This window comes from Ipomoea nil, unplaced genomic scaffold, assembly GCF_001879475.1.
Source record: "Ipomoea nil cultivar Tokyo-kokei standard unplaced genomic scaffold, Asagao_1.1 scaffold3321, whole genome shotgun sequence".
NCBI lineage: Eukaryota > Viridiplantae > Streptophyta > Magnoliopsida > Solanales > Convolvulaceae > Ipomoea > Ipomoea nil.
Window position 1 is genome coordinate 956,770 of NW_017619749.1, and position 18,247 is coordinate 975,016.

The window sequence follows — 18,247 nt, forward strand, 5'->3', positions numbered from 1 at the left end:
CTTGGTCGGATGGGATCAAATGTGGAAAAAAAATTAAAGTTGAGCACCTATTATGTCCGGAATAAAAGTCGTGAATCCCATTTGTCACCACAAGTGAAGTCGAGGGACCAAAAGTGGAAAAAACTCTATTCTATATATTTTATATTTAGTTATTATAGGTACAAAGTGAGAAAAATATGATCACTGAAGTACAAGAATCAATTAAAGTCAGAAGTTTGAAGTTTAACTCAGAGATGTTGTGTAGGGGTAGGCAGGGCTCATCCTCCATTAGAGGTGAAAAGGAAAGTGAAAGATAAATCCAGATAGTCAAAAATCCACATTTAAAACGAGAGAGAGAGAGAGCGAGAGAGAGGGGAAAAAGAGCATAATTACAACATTCTCACATGCTAGAGAATCATGCTTCTGGGTTGAGTAAATCGAGGAAAATCTCGTGTCTGTGTACGCCTGAAATAAGTTAAAGAAGTGAGCTTTGGCACCCCAGAAAGCTCAAACAAGACAGAGAGATGGCGGCGGAAGAGTCGTGCTGCACTGCGAAATTCTCGCTGTATGTTTTGGTGTGCATAGGATTGGTGGCGTTTGCCGGTCTCATGGCCGGACTAACACTTGGCCTCATGTCTCTCGGCCTCGTTGATCTCGAAGTTCTCATCCAGTCCGGCCGTCCCCAAGATCGTATCCATGCCTGTATGCTCTCTCTCCCCCAGATTGATGTTTATGATTTCTTTATTATTTCATCTATTTTTTATTGATTTATCTATTATTGTTTCGTTTTCCAGCAATTCTTCCCTTTTCACTTGCTTATCCACTAATATTTTGTTTGTCTCGTGTTTGGGGTACTTTAGATTGGTTTAGTGGTGAAGTCTATGTAGTTTTCTTGAGAACTAAATTAGAAAGGAGGAACATTTTTTAACTTAAATCAAGAGCTCAAGAATGGTTTCTGTGTTTATATTTGTGCTTAAATCAGGAATTTTACTACTCTTTTTTTGTTTTTCTTTTGCAGCTAAAATTCTCCCAGTTGTGAAAAATCAACATCTTTTGCTTTGTACACTCTTGATTGGCAACTCTTTAGCAATGGAGGTTTGTGGGACATGGTTTACTTGATCTGGAGTAATATAGTTCTGTGTGATCTCATTGCTAACTTATTGATTCCTTTTTTTGTTTGGTTTCTCGTCTAGTCTCTGCCTATATTCTTGGACAAGCTTGTGCCTTCGTGGGCGGCAGTTCTAGTGTCGGTTACACTCATTCTCATGTTTGGTGAGGTGTGCTGCTGTTTCTAACCTAATAATTGTGTGGTTCGATTCCAGATTTAACTGTTGTGTCATATGGTTCTGTAAGTATTCGTAACTGTATTTGTGAGTGCAGATATTGCCCCAGGCAGTTTGCACTCGCTATGGATTGACAGTTGGAGCGACAGTGGCACCTTTCGTTCGTCTGCTGCTTTGGCTTTTTTTCCCGGTTGCTTATCCAATTAGTAAGGTAAAATGGATATGCAAGCACGTAGATTTAGTATTGTGTGTATTGCAGAGTTTTGTATATTTCTAGGAAATGTCTTATGTTTGGTTTTGTTGTTTCTAGGTTTTGGACTGGATGTTGGGAAAGGACCATTCTGCTCTCCTACGCAGGGCAGAGCTGAAAACATTTGTTGATTTTCATGGAAACGAGGTTTGGTCCTATATCATGTGTACAAGGTGTAATGTCTTCCTTAATCTCTCTTTTTCCGCTTAAATTACGCCTAACTTTGGTTTTCTATTCCATGTTAGGCTGGGAAAGGAGGCGATCTGACTCATGACGAAACAACCATTATTGCTGGTGCTCTTGAGCTGACCGAGAAAACGGCTAAAGATGCCATGACACCAATATCGAAGGCATTCTCTGTTGATCTGGATGGAACTCTTGATTTGTGGGTTTATGCTTTAACCGTTCCCTCGAAGCTTTAAACTTTGTGACTATTTTACGTACTGACCTTTACGTTTTGATCACTTTCTTGTGTAGGGAGACGCTTAATTCTATAATGACAATGGGGCATAGTAGAGTACCTGTATACTATAGAAATACAGCAAATATTATCGGACTTATTTTGGTAATTCGTTTCTGTGCTTTGCATAAATTGCAATGTTCGTTTATCTCAGTATTTGCATAAAATCTTTCGTTAATAGACCTTGTTTTCTTACAGGTAAAAAATCTTCTGGCAGTTAATTCAGAAGATTCGGTTCCTATAAGGAAGATGATTATAAGAAAAATTCCTAGGTATTGTTAAGTTCGGGTTTATCTTTTCTTCCACCTATAATTCGTTGAAATTTCTGTCGAGTTCTTATGGAATGCAAGGCCTTCTTTTTAACGTTTTTACAGGGTTTCGGAGAACATGCCTCTCTATGATATTCTGAATGAATTCCAAAAGGGTCACAGTCACATTGCCGTTGTTTACAGAGATCTGAATGAAACAAGAGAAACGTGGACCAAATCTAAAGGTTTGAACTTTGAATTGAAACTAAGTGGTTAATATCTGGTCTCTCTTTACTCATGATATTTTAGTTTGGTTTATCAGACCTGTCTCTAATCTGATTTCAAGTCCTTCCTCGTGATTTGTTGTTTCTTTGCTGCAGATGCTGAAGATACTGGGGCTAAATCCGTTCCACGTGATGCTGACAAGGCATTGAGTAAGGCTGATGACGATCAAATTGCTAAGAAAAGTCCCCCGCCTACTCCTGCTTTCAAGAAGAGACATAGGGGTTGCTCGTTTTGCATTCTGGATCTGGAGAAGACTCCAATTCCCGAGTTCCCTCCCAACCAAGAAGCTGTAGGTGTGATTACTATGGAAGATGTGATCGAGGAGCTTCTTCAGGTGCACAAGAAAGAGAAACTCAGTGTTACATTTTAAAGATCATTTCTACATTTTATTGATTCATGCCTGTTACTATTATTGCGTTCTTTCAGGAGGAGATTCTTGATGAAACCGACGAATATGTTAACATTCACAACAAGTAAGATTCAAACCATGCAGTTCTTCTGGACCTTCTTTAACTATATTCAAATCGAGATGTGAACTACAATCGTGTGGCTCTTTTGTTGCAGGATAAAGGTAAACATGAACGCGTCACAGGAGAAGTCTTCCGAGTGGAACTCCACACAGACGCTTCTGCCATCCGGCTCAGACTCTACTGGTCCACAATGATAACCTCGAGATTCAAGAACAGCAAAGTGTACAGTTCAAGTGGAAGAAGACCACTGTTAAGAAACCTCAAAGAGGCATAGTTCTTGCCATTATTTTGTATGATTATGAAGGTTGGACTGAATCTGAATACTGGAAAAATAGGAGTGTGATGTAGTAGACTCTTGTAGAGGTTAGCTAGCATTTCTTAATCAAGTAACTGGTTGAAATTTGTGCAGTGGTGTTATTAGAATCAAGAATGCAGAAAATATTTGTTTCCCAGAAGTTAAATGCAGAGAGCTACCAGTGTGTTGAAATTCTTGAGCTTCAAGATGCAAACATTAATTCATAATTCAATAACCTATTAAACTTAGTAATCACAAGGTTACAAGTTCGACTCCTGGGAGGGGGTGTGTTGGTCTATCAGTCTTGTTAATTTGAACAGATCAGTTATAGACACCCTAGGCTGGTTTACCTAGTATACACCTTTGGGCTGTTACTGAATAATAATAACAATTTGCCATTTCAAGAATGCTAACTATGGAGTTCAATCAGGCAATAACCATTTCCTTTGAAACTGAAATCTTCTTCCTAGCAATAAGAGGGGAGTAAAAGATGACCACAAACTACACAGCATAATTATCCCAAAAGAGGGGATTCAGAAGAACAGTTTAGCTGCTCTTTCTGGGCTTGTTTTTTCTTCTAGCTCTGCTGGTTCTAGGCTGCTGTTTTTGTGACAAATCTTTTTCTTCCAATGATCCCTCTTCTTTCTTGGAGGATGTTGATGAAGCAAACCCTTCTCCTACTTTTCCTTTATTTTCTGATTCCTCTTCTCCTTGGAGTTTCTTTGCTTCAGTAGTCTCTGCAACATCTTGAGCTTCTGCCTCTGTCTCTTCTTCTTCTTCTTCTTCTTCTTCTTCTTCAACCTGGGCTGCAATCTTCCTAGGCCTGCCTCTCTTCCTTGGAGTCGGCTGTTGAGGCTCTCCACTCACTGAACCTACTACTGACAACTCCTTTATCTTCCTCACAGCCTTCTTCTTCCCCATTATCTACAGCTCCAAAACAAAAAAAGAAAAAAAAAATCCAATCTTGAAAACAAAACCAAACTTGAAACTCTTTTGATATTCTATTCTTCCACAAACAACCCTTCACTCAACAAAACAAGTTGACAGTGGTAAAGAGTATAGAGATATATTTCAAGAAGCTAGCTCATTTATTCAAATCATTAAACCTGTAATTCCAACAATCCAATCACAGTTCATAGGGGAAGAAATTCAAAACAGAGCTGACCCTTTGGATTCCAAAAAAAGTTGCAAGTTGCTGTTTGGGCGACTTGCAATTTACCTTTTTGATGATTTTGGATAGAGTTCTGGGGCTTAAAATTAGTACGAGAGCTGGAAAACTAATGTATCAAAAACAAAACAAAAAAAAAACCTGCAAGCTCTTGTATTGCAAGTGAAGACCAAATGGAAAGGAAGTATTGGGATGGAAGAAAATGAGGCAATATATGAAAAAGAGGAGCCACTAAGCCCCCATATCTTTCCTTTTCTCTGCCTACGTGTTTTTCATCCCATCCTTATTTCTTTAATGCTCCTCAGATGGATTATTAAAAAATAAGAATAATTAATAGTCTAAAGACTAAAGGTGTGTTTGCATTGCTAGTCGGCGTTTAGGATAAGAAAGCTAAAGCATGGGGTCAGGAAAGTGAGAAAAAAACTAAGGCAGGAGAGAAAACTATTTCGTGGCCCCAAAAAATATATCTGGAAAATGGACTCACTTCATCACAAATTGGTTTTTTTTTTTTTTTTTTTTTAAAAAAAAATGCTCTGTAGACAATGATTTATGACTATAAATTATAAAATTAGTAATTGAAAATTGAGAGAAAATACTTGGGAAAAGACTATGGCTAATTGGCTATGTTTTATCCAACCAGGGTTTGTTTGGAGTTAAGTCAAGGTGGGAATAGTGGGGACACCATTCCAGTCTGAGTCCACTGTCGTTATGCAATGTTGTGACTTGTGAGCTATTGTCCCCCTCTCTAAAAGTAGAAAAGAATGCAAGCCTTTTTTTATTTCCAGGATTTTTGTTTTTTTTCTTCTTAATCTTTATGATGATGATAAAATTTTATTGATGGGCCACAATCAACAGAAGAAAATGGGAACTTTGATTGGCCACTAAAATTTGGCACTACATACTTGCTAGGCCACACCTAAAAAGTAGACTCTATATAACACCAGCTAAAAAGAAAACAAATAAATAAGAAAAATACTACATGGAATTCATTTCTTACTTCCACTTCACTCTCTTGTTAATATCAACACTCATCGTGAAGGACGTACCATGTAGTAAAACTCAATAATACGGAAATACACCTAAACAAAACCAAAAAAAAAAAAAATATTATAAAATACAAAATATAGACCGTAAAATAACATATATATAATTCAATAGCCTATCACCCATTTCATAACACATAGAAGAACTTAATGAATTTTATTGAACAGCAGAAAATCTAATAACATGCCCACGAAAGTCAATAGGAGTCCAGGTGGATTCGAACCACCATCCTCTCAAATGCAACATTTGAGCGCTCTTCCAACTCGAGCTCCTAGACCCATCCTTACGAAATATCAGGCATAAACCACTTCAAATGCACTTGTAGCTATAAACATTAACCTCATAATTAATTTAATTAAACCATGAACTTTGTACTCTGAAAATTAAATCATGAACTCTAGACAATTCAAAAGATTGTTTTATTTCACTACCATATATAAATACGTCTACTATTGTAAAAAGTTCTCTTAACTCTGTAATTTGAAATGGTAGAACAAAATTTTTATTAGAACTAATAAAAATAAAAAATACTTCTAAAAGAAAAAACATACGGAGAAATAATAACTCAAATAAAAAAATGATCATCGTCAATGTATCGCCAACTGTTTTCAGGTATTTTACACTAATTTTTCTCAGAAGATTCTTTAAAAAAGGACAGGATAAATAATAAAACCACCAAATTTTAAAAAATTCAGATTTGCATACTAAACAAACTAAATCCAACCCAGTTGAGAATGCAACAAAGACTCAGGCAATGTCAAACATCCATTTTGACTTTGGAGTATAATTGCAAAATCACCCAAAGTTGATGTAAATGCAAAATAAAACATAGTATATATAGCGAGAAAATTAATTCACAATCATTGCTAAGTTGCCATGTCCAGAACACAACATCCATTAAACAATTACCAATGATCTTTCTTCAGAGACCTCAAATCTTCCGCGGAAACATCCAAGTATAGTTGATACTTCCAGCTTTACATGATTCCATTATCTTTGAGAAGTGCATATGAAGAAGGTGATAAGAGGCAGAGAATACTTCCCTTCTGAGAAAGAAGAGTGCATAACTAAAAGGATTGCCAGTGGTATCATCATTAACTTGAAAACTGTCTGCCAACAATAGAACAAGTTACACACTCACTTTCTCATCTATTGCTATATAGCTCTTTGGCTTACAAGTAACAAAAAATCTAATCTAAATCTAAATATTTATAATGATACATTGTACTCTGCAAAGAATATTAACTGCCAAACAATTACAATATCAAGACGATGAAATGTATATTCCAAAAGTAGTATGAAGCTTTTATCACTTTTAGTCCCCATTGTCATCAAGTTGAAAATGATGTGAGAAACTCAGTATAGCAAAATAACCAATGCTAAAAAATAACATTGTGTTTTTGGATATATAAATCTAATATACTCACTATTCAAAATACATGAATGTTAAAATAAACCTGCTGAAATCCGTGGATAATTTGAACTTAATAAGTAAGCTGACAAATACATAAGTAATACTAGTAATAGCTGACAACTGCATTAACGTTACTGGAGAATGATGGAAAAATAGAATCCATTTCTTTGTGTAAGTTGCCTTGATCGTGTTAATATTTGGGAATTTCGTGCTTAATAATAAAAATATCTGAAATCAACATTTTATTACAGAATTCTGAATAATCAAAATAACAAAAAGGGAATTATATTGTGTACCTTGAAGTAGTCGTTCAGTGGTGAACTGATAATACCTTAAAAGTCCCGGTAGTTGATAGTTTTCTTGCTCTTGTTGGTGTCGTACGGATATACAATTGTGCTTTAAGTTACTTTATCCATGATATGTGTATTTATTCATGGACAAGCAAGTGAAGCAACAGAATAGTTTGCTCTGAAGGGTTGAGAACTTGTAGACGGGAGCAGGAGGCAAAGAGAAAGAGAAGAGGAAAAAAAAGAGGGACACGACACACCGGAAAGGAGAGCCGGGCAATCCCGTGCCATCTCCTCTCCAAAAACAAAAAACAGAAATTTTATTAGGGTTGTTGACCTGCCATGCGAGCGCACCCATCATGGCAAAGGTCGATAGACAACAGTAACTACGTAACACAGTTATCAACTCATTATCCTGCCTACCGTATCGCCTCGTCTCTACCTATATTATACAAATGCATGATTATCACCATTCACAAGCTTAAATAAAGAGCGAAACATAAATCAACGGAACAATCAATAAACCATCTTAACCTTGATCAACACAGCACTTCATTTTCCCAATCTAGACCATCCGATCAAATAGGTCACATTCGATCAGCTCCGGTGGTCCAAAATAGAAACATCCACATAGCCGATCAAACAAAAAACCAAGCAATCATAGTTGCTTTCACAATGATCTGGAAATTCACAGGATAAACTAAATCAAAACAAAATGCTACAAAACCTTTAACAGAATATAAAATCGAAAATCATCAGCCGATAAGAACACCAACCTCACCAAATCGGTGAGAGCGAACAATCAGACAGCTAATAGAGGCGAGAGAAGATAGCAACCGCCATGTCCTTCGCGACATCACGGAAACTCAGGCGAAACAACTCGAAAAACAGTAAAACGAATTAGAAATTACAGTAATTGAAGACTAGTCAGATTACCTCCGACGATGCAGCACCAACCGTCATCAGATACGGCTTATCCTCCGATGTTCATCAACTACCAACAAAATCATGCTCAATCAATAGATCGTCGATCGATCTATAAGGAAATTAAGGAAGCATCGACGGAAAACATCGCTGGTCGCATAGATCTGAACAAATTTGCATATCTGCAGAGAAAGTACAAACGACAAGAGGCCAGACGGCTGTAAAATGCGATAACAATTTCTGAGGCGTTACGTAATTTATTGAGGGCGTGGAAGGATCTAACGGCTGAGATTGGAAGAGTGGGTGGATATCTTTATGGTGTGATAAGCATGGACGTAGATTTCGGGGCGGGTTTGAATAAAATATTGTGGAAATAAATGGACGGTTGGCGATAGAGTTCTATTGGGGGAAAGTTTCGTGGTTTTTGACTCGGAAAATAGTATGAAGTTGCAACGTATTTTACTTATACCGGTAAGTTAAGAATATTATTGGGAAGAGGCGGTGGAGTGGGTAAAATATGATTTTTGTTTAGTTTTTGTTACATATATTTTTAAGAGGAATGCTATTTATTCTTAAATTTTAATTTTTTGAGAAAAAAGTTAAATAAATTACTGAACATTATACGATAAGTCAATTAGACTTCTAAATTTTTAAAAGCGTTAATATTCAAAATGATCCTCTAACTATTAGCTAATACTCGCTTTGTCTCAAAGTATTAACCATACTCAATTTAATCCTCTAACTTTTAAAATAGTACCCAATGTAATCCTTCGTTAGAATTTCCATCCATCCACCGTTATTTTTAGGGCAAAGAAGTCAATTTACTTAGTCCAAACTCATTTATTCCTCTAGTCAACGTCTTGGAGGCCCTGCGGCTCAGCGAACAATGAGCACCCAAACCCAGGCGACGACGCAGTTGCCATCTACATGGAGTCGGCGACGGCGGTGGCAAAACCGAAGGGTAGATAGTGCGTTATTTGCAATGAAAGACGCGCCACCCTGAAACGCCCTAAAACTCTTCAACAAATATGCAGGGAGTGCTTCTACGAAGTTTTCGAGGATGAGATCCATAGGGTTATCGCTGACAACCAACTCTTCAAGCCCAGCGAACGCATCGCTATTGGCGCTTCTGGCGGGAAAGACTCCATGGTTCTTGCTTATGTCATGTCAGAGTTGAATCGCATGCACAATTATGTCCTGGATCTCTTCCTGTTATCTGTGGATGAAGGTATCACTGGTTACAGGGATGATTCTCTTGAAACTGTTAAAAGAAATGAAATCCAGTATGGACTTTCAAGGAAAGTTATTTCCTATAAGGATCTGTATGGATGGAAAATGGATGAAATAATAAAGTTGATAGGTCTAAAGAACAACTGCACTTTTGTGGTGTTTTCCGTCTCTAGGCCCCTGACCGTGTTGCTGTATTGCTAAAAGTGGGCAAGCTAGTAACTGGGCATAATGCAGATGATATAGCTGAAACAGTTCTTTTGAACATATTACGTGATGATATTGCCAGGTTGAGTAGGTGTACATCTATAGTTACTGGAGAAGATGGACCTATTCCTAGATGCAAGCCTTTCAAGTACACATACGAGAAGGAAATTGTTATGTATGCGTACTTTAAAAAGTTGGATTACTTCTCCACTGAATGCATTTACTCTCCAAATGCATACCGTGGCTTTGCTCGTGAGTTCATTAAGGATTTAGAGAGAATCAGACCACGATCCATACTGGATATCCTTAAATCTGGTGAGGACTTCAGGATCTCGACTTCCACAAAAATGCCAGAACAAGGAAATTGTGAACGATGTGGTTACATATACAGCCAGAAATAGTGTAAAGCATGTGTTTTGCTAGACGGACTAAATCGGGGTTTACCCAAATTGGGAATTGGGCGTAGCCGAGGACTTAATAATAGTGAGAAACGTAAAAAAAAAAAAAAAAAAAAAAAAAAAAAAAGAGGCGGGGAAGAAGGGCTTCAACTAAAATGACGTATACGCCATTCAAAATAACGGTGGATGGATGGAAATTCTAATGGAGGATCACATTGGATACTATTTTAAAAGTTAGAGGATTAAATTGAGTACGGTTAATACTTTGGGACAAAATCGAGTATTATCTAATAGTCGGAGGACCATTTTGGGTATGAACTCTTTTTAAAATTAACAATTAAACACATTAATTTTTTATGCTTGTGCATTTAAACCTAAAAATCAAATATTTACTTGTAAATGCAGGTAACCTCTTACGTGGTATCATCTGAAATTGCTACGCATGCAAACTTTTAAAAAAAGTTATTAAAATTAAAAATCATCTATATCTATAATAATAAGTAAATAAACATTTTCCCTCACGATTTGTTTGTTGCTCGCCGCCGCCATCGGTCAGAGAATAAGAAGGCAGCCATGACTATAGCTACCTTCAACCTCTTCTCTTCTTCTTTTTTTTAACATCTTTCCCTTCTTTGTTTTCAAATATGTCGGCCATGGCGGCATTCAAGCTTCAACCTTTTTTTTTTTTTAAATAAAAATAAAATCATTTCCTTCTTGGAAGAATGAGGAAGAAGGCAACCATAGCTGCTTTTGACGTGAATGCTTTAAAAAAAATAAATATTATTTTATTAATAAAAATGACACGTATAATGCCACATAAGATGCTACATGCATTTACAGGCAAATATTTATTTTTTGGGTCTAAATGCACAAAAGTCAAAAGTTGATGTGTTTAATTGCTACTTTTTTAAAGTTCAGAGGCCTAACTATTTTTTCGTATAAAGTATGGAGATTTATTATTGGTTTGGCATGGATTGCATAGGCATTGAATTGCAATTCAATGAAATGATAAGCTATATTTTTTGTTGGAGAGAATTGCAATTCCCTCATAGGCTCTTTGGTTCACGGAATAGGCCTGGAATGTCATAGCATTCTCAGTAATAGGCCTATTACTCTGTTTGGTAACCACTTGTATTCCCAGAAACATTGTTCCCGGGAATGTCGTATTCCCTTTGCAAGGGGAATAGAGATTCCTGGGCCTCCTGGTATTAGGCTATTCCTGAGAACTTAGGAATAGCCTAAAGTTTTTATTTCCTATTTTACCCCCCAATTAAATTTATTTCCTATTTTACCACCGCCACTACCATCGCAGCGCCACTGTAACCACCGCAACAACCGCCGTCGCCGCCAGCACCACCATCACATATTTTTATAAGAGTATTTATGTATTTTAAAACATATTTCATTTCTATTCCTTAAATCAACCAAACACTGTAATATAATTCCTAAAGTATATTCTTTCTGCGAACCAAACAATATAATACAATTCATATTCTATTCATTACATATTCCATTCCTTATGGAATAACATTCCTATTACTTCAAAATTCATTCCGTGAACCAAACGTGCTGTCAATTCATTGAATTGCAATTCATAGATCCCATATGAATTGCAATTCATCCATACAAAGAAAAGGGAAAAGGAAGAAAATGACATATTTGTCTTTGAATGTTATTATTATTAATATTATTACATAATGGTATTTTAGTCTTTATATCACTTCAATTCATAGATCCCATATGAATTGCAATTCATCCATACAAAGAAAAGGGAAAAGGAAGAAAATGACATATTTATCTTTGAATGTTATTATTATTAATATTATTACATAATATGGTATTTTAGTCTTTATATCACTTCTCTCATTTCCATTCCCCCTTAATTCCTTCCTTCAAACCAAACGCCCTGTTACATGCAAATATCCATTTTTTGGGCCTAAATACATGAAAGTCAAAAGTTGATGTGTTTAATTGCTACTTTTTAAAGTTCTGGGGGCTAACTAATTTTTCGTATAAAGTTTAGTGGCTTATTTGACTCTTTTCACTTTTTTTTTTAATTTAATTTTTATCTTGATATGACATTGTTTGGATGGTTATTTTACTTTTTTTTTTTAAATTATTATTACTAGTTAGTGGATCAATTACTCGAATGTTATGTCGGATAAGAAATTTAGGAGGGATATGAACAAAATAATATTTTAAAATGTTACTTTTTAATGTATTTTATAGACTATTTCATATAAGAGCAATATTTATCTCGTATACGCTTTGAAGTAATGAGAGCTGGCTTCTTTAGCTACCCAAAAAATATTATTGACAATGAAAGCATAGACTAGGAAAAGCGGTGGTGCCACGTATTAAGATAACACAAAATACGTGTCAAATAAAGTTACGTTTCAACAAACTCTATATTTTTTTTCAAAAAAAAAATAAAAAGCACCCTATATATCTTAATGTGACAACACGTATAATGTCTTTCTACTCATTTTTGCTTTTAGTATGACAGTTGTAACCAAAGAGCAGACTTGATATCACATTAATTAATTAATTAATACGATTAAAAGAGCTATTGTCCTTGCAATTACTACAATTAAAAGAGCTATTGGTAATGATAAGCTGGGATGGGAAGAAACGCGGTTGAGAACGACTCAATGGTTGCAAATTTGCAATTGAACAGATTAAACAATAAGGAAATAATTTTGATTTATATGTTTATCTTCTTTGAAGTAATTAGATAGATTTTGTGTCTAAAACAGTTCAATTTTTAAATTTAAAAATTAAACATATAGTATTCAAAATATTATATTTCAAATGATCAAAACACTTTTTTTTTACATGAAGGGAAATCTTTATTAAAAAGACAACAACAACAAATGCAAAATACATGCTTACATCCTTCAACAATTAAATCCCGAGCACACATCAAACGGGTGTTCTAGTACCCCAAGTTTGCTAATAACCAAAATAGCATTACAAAGTTCTTGAATCTTCCCACTAGCTTCCTTAATCTTCAAAGGTTCAGCAGGAGACTTTTCAAATAAACCATCACACTTCTTGAAATGATTCAGAAGTGAAAAAGCTTGAGATTTTAGTCCCTTAAAGTCTCCCGATCCCAATTTCAAAGCATATTTGCACCAAGAAGCGTCAACAATTGCCTCATTGCAACCATCCAAGCACGTTGCAAGCCGTAATTGTTGATTAACGGGTAAATTCTGTTTTAAAATCACTCGAATAACATCTTTCATAGAAACCACTCTTGACTCCACTTTGTCTAGTAAAATTTTGGCCAAAGTGGTGTAATTTGCGCCAATGGAGCGAGAATCTGATCTCAATTGTTGTGAACAAAAGCTAGGCTTGAGAGTTTTCAAGCAAATTGCATCGATTAAAAATGGATTTGCATCTATAGCAACAAATTGAAGGCAAATGACAACCGAAAACGCGAAGAACAATGCGTTTTTGCAATGAGAATCCATTTCTGAGTTTTCTTTCACTGAGTGGATTGTGATGTAAGAAGATATAGGAGGATTCTTATACATAATAATTTTTCTTTTTCTGTTTCTTTTTATTTTACGTGCAAAACCTTTTGTTTCGGGATATGTTGGTTACAAATTATTGTTACTTCCAATCATTGACCAAATCAAACCCTTTCTTCTTTTCATCATCACTCATTAATTCTGGTGGTGAATTTTTTATTTTTATATTTTTTACTGTGTCAATCAGCATCAGTGTATGTTATGTTCTGTTGCTTCGATTCGGTCAATACTGCTACAAGTTGTGTCCGATACAATAAAATATAATATATCATACTCTTTACACTTGTCGGGATAAATAAAGTAGGAGGCAACCCCAGCTAAGTTGGTAGCGATTTACCTCATTATGGTCCTTTACTGGCTAGAGTCACAAGACAAATTTCACTCAAAATACATATTTGGATAGTGACTGTGGACTTTCTATATCAGAGATTAACACCACAAATTCAAATGCAGGGTTGGAAGTTTGTGCAGAAAAATGTTTGTATGCTTTGTTACAAAGGCAGCATCAATGCTGTATGTGCAGAATCTGCACTTTTACTAAACAGAAGATAGCCAGCCAGCCATCCATCTCCACTAACCAAACTGAGAAGTGCAAATCATTCCCAGTGTGAAAAAGGAACAATCATATATATTATGCTGCAAAAACCATGTTACCCATGTTAGATCTCACTTTAGTGGAAGAAGAAGGAGAAGAAGCAGATTCCAGTAAAGAAATCTTTTGTCTGAAGCTGTTGAAACTTGCATACATTGCTTGGATTAGAATAGAAGTAAGATATATGCCTGGTGAAAATCCCCCAACTTATTCTTATCATTGATTTTTCCCCAAGCTCCCATCTTACCAAACACTGAATAAGGCTTCCCACCTAAGTGACAGACATTTCACCAAGCCAAAACTCAATCCAAGAAACATTCCCATTTCCCATTCCCCAGTTCTGCACTTTCCAGTCTTACTGAAAAAAAGCTCCATCTTCGCGGGAAAACATGGCAGCAAGATCAGACTTGGCACAGAAGCTGCTGCACGATCTCCGGCTCAGGAAGGAACGGATGGGTGCTGCTCAGAATTCTGGGAATTCACACTCCGCGTCAAGAGGTAAATACTCGGGCAGATCATTTATTGCTTACCAAGAACCAGAAAACTTATGAACTCTTCCATATTTATATAATGGCAAAATGTCTGTAGAATGATAGCATGTTAAGTTGTTTAACTCTATGACTACCTGAAACCAGGAGGATATGCAAATGCTGGACAACCTCACCGGGGTTCTCGACAGATAAAAACTCTAGAATCTGTAAGTTCTAACTGCAGAAAACTTGGAAGAGTTCTTTATCTTTGTTATGAATTATGATAACATAATTGAGTAATTTCACTTACTCCATTTACAGGCAGGTTCAAGAACAAGGAATTCACAGATATCTGGGAGGGGGGGCAACAGATCATTCCATGTTCAAGAATCTGCTGGGCAGATTGTTCCTTATGCAGCTGGAAGAAAGATAGATCTGTCCATGGCAATCACATTTGCCATCGAAAATCGAGGGAAGTTTACGAAACTCAACTCTTCATCCAACAATTCAGTGCTGGGATTTATCCATCAAATCGGGCAGAGATCACTGGACTTGGGGAAAATGGAAAGGAGAGGTCATCCTTCAAGCAGCCAGATTGTTACTCTCTCAAGTGTTCAAGTCAGCGAAATCTCGAAAGGGATACAGAGGATAAACCAGATCCTCAAAGCCTGCTCGGATGGCGTTAACTTTGACAGATACTCAGTTGAAGTTGGGAAGGAGCTCTTGAAAGGTGCCATGGATTTGGAGTCATCCCTGAGAATGCTTGTAAATCTGCAGGAAACATCCAACTACATGATCAAACCTCAACGAAAGAACCGGATAACGTTGCTCGATGAAGATGAAGATGACGATAGTGCTGCAGAAACAGCAGACCAGAAGCTTCAACTGGACCTTCCAAGATTCTCATTTGATAAACCCTCCAGAAAATCACACAGCAAGAAGGAGACGAGTGAACCGCGACTTCTAGCCCTGACATATCCAAATGAAAAGAAACCTCTTTCCCCTTCAGTTTTTAAGGCTCTTTCTGCAAATTTGGAGCCCAAAAACCAGCCAAATTCATCAATAACTGGAGCAGAAAAAGGGAGAATTTCAAATGTCATTGCAAAACTTATGGGACTGGATGAAGTTCCCCAAACTGCAGATATGAAGGCATCAAGACAGCCATCAACCTCGAAGAAGAAAGAATCTCCAGACCTGAAGAAAACTGCACATTCCAGCGTTCGATCGACTGCTGATTCAGAAAACAAGCCACCCCACAACATTGATAAGAAAACTAAACAATCCAAGAATGTGTTGCCATCTCTGGATGCCATAGTTCCCCTTAAAGATGGTGGTTCTGCCATGGTTGCCTCTGATACAATAATCTCACATCAGAAGGGTGCGAAACAAGCAGTTAGACAGAATCACCAAACCAACATTGCTCAAATCTATCAACTCCCTGGAAATCTCCTGAAAATGGAGAAAGAGCCACCGAATCATGGAAGCAGTGAAACCATCTCGAAGAACGAGGCACAGCCAAACCTTCCACAAAAGCACAAGATGGAAGTCGCTGAAAACTTGTCGCCGCAAAGAACCAAGCACAGGAAGAACATACATCAGACAGAAAACAAAGTAGCCGACAGATTTCTCCCGGAGAACCAACAAACTCCCCTGGAAAAGACTGAAGCTCCTCGACTGCAAAAGCCAAGAAAACCTGATGGGATGGAGGACAAGAACCAATCAGATAGAAAAGAGCAAAAATTGGAAGTCAGGAAGCCCAATGGAGGTCAAGTAGAGACCAGAATTTCACAAACATTAAGGAATAAAACAGGTAGTGTTCAAAAAAGGCAACCTTCACAGAACCAAGCCCAAAATGGCAAGTTTGCAAGGCCTCAGAAAGATCTCTCAAACAGCATACACCCTAAAGAGCTTGCCAAAAATGGGAAATCTTCAGGGCCTAGAGCCACTATGCAATTAACACCTAGAATCCAGAAGGTTGCACAAGAGAAGCCTATCAAGGTGCCAGTCATAAAGAAGAAAGAAAGTTACATTCAAATCCACAGAAAAGAAGCATCTAAAAATATAAAAGGATTGGATGGTAGAAAAGAAACCCCCAAACCCATGGCTGGGCCATCGAAACAGCAGCTACCAATATTGCAAGTGAAAAAACAGACGAAACGTAATGTGAACAGCAGCACAGCCGTGAAAGCAGGCAAATCGAGCGAAGAACATTCCAAGGAATCAAATGGAAACATCTCTGAATTTGAAACATCAGAAGTAGCCAGTGAACCAAAAGACAAAGAGCTTAAAATCACGCCCACCAAAACTCCAGGTACTTACATATTTGTCTTTTTTTTTAGTGAATCCAATTAGAGCAAAGAAACAATAACTCTCTGATTGTTGCAGAAACCCCAGCAGGACTAAAAACTGAGACTTTTGCATCCGCACTGCCCGAGCCACTGACTGAATCAGAAAAACATCTTAAGGAGACACTGATCAAAAGCCATCTATTCCTCAGCACTGCAGAGGCGCTTCTGAAGCTCAACTTACCGATCAGCGTCCTCCATGCCACTGATCATATCAACCAAGGTGCAGACTTTAAGCTCACAGAAGACTGTGGCTATGAAGTACTGAGAAGAAAAGCAAGGAGGCAAGAACTCTCACTCCATCCCTGTGCGAAAATATGCATCAGCTACACCAAGGTAAGATCTTTAGATGATCTGATCAAGCAACTGTGCAGAGACTTTGAGAAGCTGAGCTCCTATGGCTGGGAATCGTGCGATTCATCGGAGTATTTCAACAATATGCTTGCGAAAGACATGCGAAATCGCGACCCGGACATCAACTGTATGTGGGATTTTGGGTGGGATGAGACCATGTTTGGCTTCCTAGAAAAAGATGAGATTGCAAAGGATGTTGAAAAGCATTTGCTTAAGGGACTCATAGATGAGATCACCATCGACTTATTATAATGCCTCTGAAATAAGCATTTAGTTCTGTAAAGATTGAAATGAAACCATCAAAGCTGATTTCTTTTCTTCAATAGTTTTTTTATTCTTGAAATCAAAGCTCATGAATGGTTCAGTATATGCATGTCCTCATTTTGAAGATTAAAAATAAGAAAAAGTCAAGGGCTTTGTGATCAACTGATGATGAACTAAAACAGTACATAATATTGCTGATTTTTGCAGAAGAAATTTTAGTAGTAGCATGCAACAGGTTAAGAAAAACCCATCAAGAATCTGGCTTTTGAAAAAGGATGTTACAGGCAACCGGCCAAGTTGGTCGGATAATAGTATTGGTTTCAAATTTAACTTTATGTTATAACTGCGAGTTAAATTTGCAAAGCTAGTTTCACTTTAAATAGCTTTGCAAGCTTATTAAAAATGTTATTAATGAGGCAATTAAGTCGAGTTGACTAGTTTTATTAATCAAAATATATAAATTCTTTTATATACCCAGCTTCGAGATTCAATCAAAAATTTTGTTTAAAGGGAATCAAGCTCCCTCCACTTTTTGAATCATATGTTGTTGGTGAGTGGTAATATACTTAATTTAGATAGTTTAAGCTATAGGTTTGATTATAACTCAAGATTTGACCTACATGGGTCCATAGCCATTGAAATCTTGCATTCTAATTAAGGTATATGGATGGATATTAAAAGTCTGTGAATTTCTAAGATGTTAATTTACATTTACTTTTTTGTACTGATTCGAGTACAACTAAATATGAT

The 18,247-nt window shown here is 36.8% G+C and overlaps 4 protein-coding genes, 1 long non-coding RNA gene and 1 pseudogene across 8 annotated transcripts; 3 read left to right on the forward strand and 3 right to left on the reverse strand.

The window, feature by feature from the left end:
- Window positions 1-204: 204 nt before the first annotated feature.
- LOC109170508 (DUF21 domain-containing protein At1g47330) lies at window positions 205-3,465 on the forward strand. Its single transcript, XM_019319653.1, has 12 exons — window positions 205-681; window positions 998-1,074; window positions 1,173-1,256; window positions 1,360-1,473; window positions 1,573-1,659; window positions 1,758-1,897; window positions 1,990-2,077; window positions 2,171-2,244; window positions 2,347-2,465; window positions 2,601-2,839; window positions 2,932-2,978; window positions 3,070-3,465. The coding sequence occupies exons 1-12, from the start codon at window positions 504-506 to the stop codon at window positions 3,167-3,169; spliced, it is 1,347 nt and encodes a 448-aa protein (XP_019175198.1). The 5' UTR covers window positions 205-503; the 3' UTR covers window positions 3,170-3,465.
- Window positions 3,466-3,647: 182 nt separating this feature from the next.
- On the reverse strand, window positions 3,648-5,372 carry LOC109170510 (death domain-associated protein 6-like). 3 transcript variants are annotated; one of them, XM_019319659.1, is made up of 2 exons: window positions 4,490-5,372; window positions 3,648-4,194 (listed from the first exon to the last, which is right to left on the reverse strand). In XM_019319659.1, exon 2 carries the CDS (start codon window positions 4,189-4,191, stop codon window positions 3,817-3,819), a length of 375 nt encoding a protein of 124 aa, XP_019175204.1. In that variant the 5' UTR covers window positions 4,192-4,194; window positions 4,490-5,372; the 3' UTR covers window positions 3,648-3,816. The 3 variants fall into 3 exon arrangements, with proteins under 3 accessions (XP_019175204.1, XP_019175203.1, XP_019175202.1); XM_019319658.1 differs by having other exon boundaries at window positions 4,436-5,372; XM_019319657.1 differs by having other exon boundaries at window positions 4,377-5,372.
- Window positions 5,373-6,287: 915 nt separating this feature from the next.
- Window positions 6,288-8,378, reverse strand: LOC109170568. 2 transcript variants are annotated; one of them, XR_002052467.1, is made up of 3 exons: window positions 8,120-8,360; window positions 7,960-8,029; window positions 6,288-7,863 (listed from the first exon to the last, which is right to left on the reverse strand). It is a non-coding gene; the product is annotated as an uncharacterized LOC109170568 (long non-coding RNA). The 2 variants fall into 2 exon arrangements; XR_002052466.1 differs by having other exon boundaries at window positions 7,960-8,378.
- A 638-nt stretch (window positions 8,379-9,016) lies between these two features.
- Window positions 9,017-10,370, forward strand: LOC109169773 (annotated as a pseudogene).
- Window positions 10,371-12,812: 2,442 nt separating this feature from the next.
- On the reverse strand, window positions 12,813-13,424 carry LOC109170565. The gene has a single exon (XM_019319730.1). The coding sequence runs from the start codon at window positions 13,410-13,412 to the stop codon at window positions 12,837-12,839; it is 576 nt and encodes a 191-aa protein (XP_019175275.1). The 5' UTR covers window positions 13,413-13,424; the 3' UTR covers window positions 12,813-12,836.
- Window positions 13,425-13,743: 319 nt separating this feature from the next.
- Window positions 13,744-17,600, forward strand: LOC109170562. Its single transcript, XM_019319728.1, has 4 exons — window positions 13,744-14,562; window positions 14,700-14,761; window positions 14,856-16,845; window positions 16,920-17,600. Exons 1-4 carry the CDS (start codon window positions 14,454-14,456, stop codon window positions 17,483-17,485), a joined length of 2,727 nt encoding a protein of 908 aa, XP_019175273.1. The 5' UTR covers window positions 13,744-14,453; the 3' UTR covers window positions 17,486-17,600.
- The last annotated feature ends 647 nt before the right edge of the window (window positions 17,601-18,247 follow it).

Bases quoted from the DNA above. Each gene is read 5' to 3' on its own strand.
- LOC109170508 (XM_019319653.1), top strand. From the start codon at position 504: ATGGCGGCGGAAGAGTCGTGCTGCACTGCGAAATTCTCGCTGTATGTT. The intron at 1,660-1,757 runs GTTTGGTCCTAT...ATTCCATGTTAG, and splicing joins TTGATTTTCATGGAAACGAG to GCTGGGAAAGGAGGCGATCT. The intron at 2,078-2,170 runs GTAATTCGTTTC...GTTTTCTTACAG, and splicing joins ATATTATCGGACTTATTTTG to GTAAAAAATCTTCTGGCAGT.
- LOC109170510 (XM_019319659.1), bottom strand. From the start codon at position 4,191: ATGGGGAAGAAGAAGGCTGTGAGGAAGATAAAGGAGTTGTCAGTAGTA.
- LOC109170565 (XM_019319730.1), bottom strand. From the start codon at position 13,412: ATGGATTCTCATTGCAAAAACGCATTGTTCTTCGCGTTTTCGGTTGTC.
- LOC109170562 (XM_019319728.1), top strand. From the start codon at position 14,454: ATGGCAGCAAGATCAGACTTGGCACAGAAGCTGCTGCACGATCTCCGG. The intron at 14,762-14,855 runs GTAAGTTCTAAC...CTCCATTTACAG, and splicing joins AGATAAAAACTCTAGAATCT to GCAGGTTCAAGAACAAGGAA. The intron at 16,846-16,919 runs GTACTTACATAT...TGATTGTTGCAG, and splicing joins CACGCCCACCAAAACTCCAG to AAACCCCAGCAGGACTAAAA.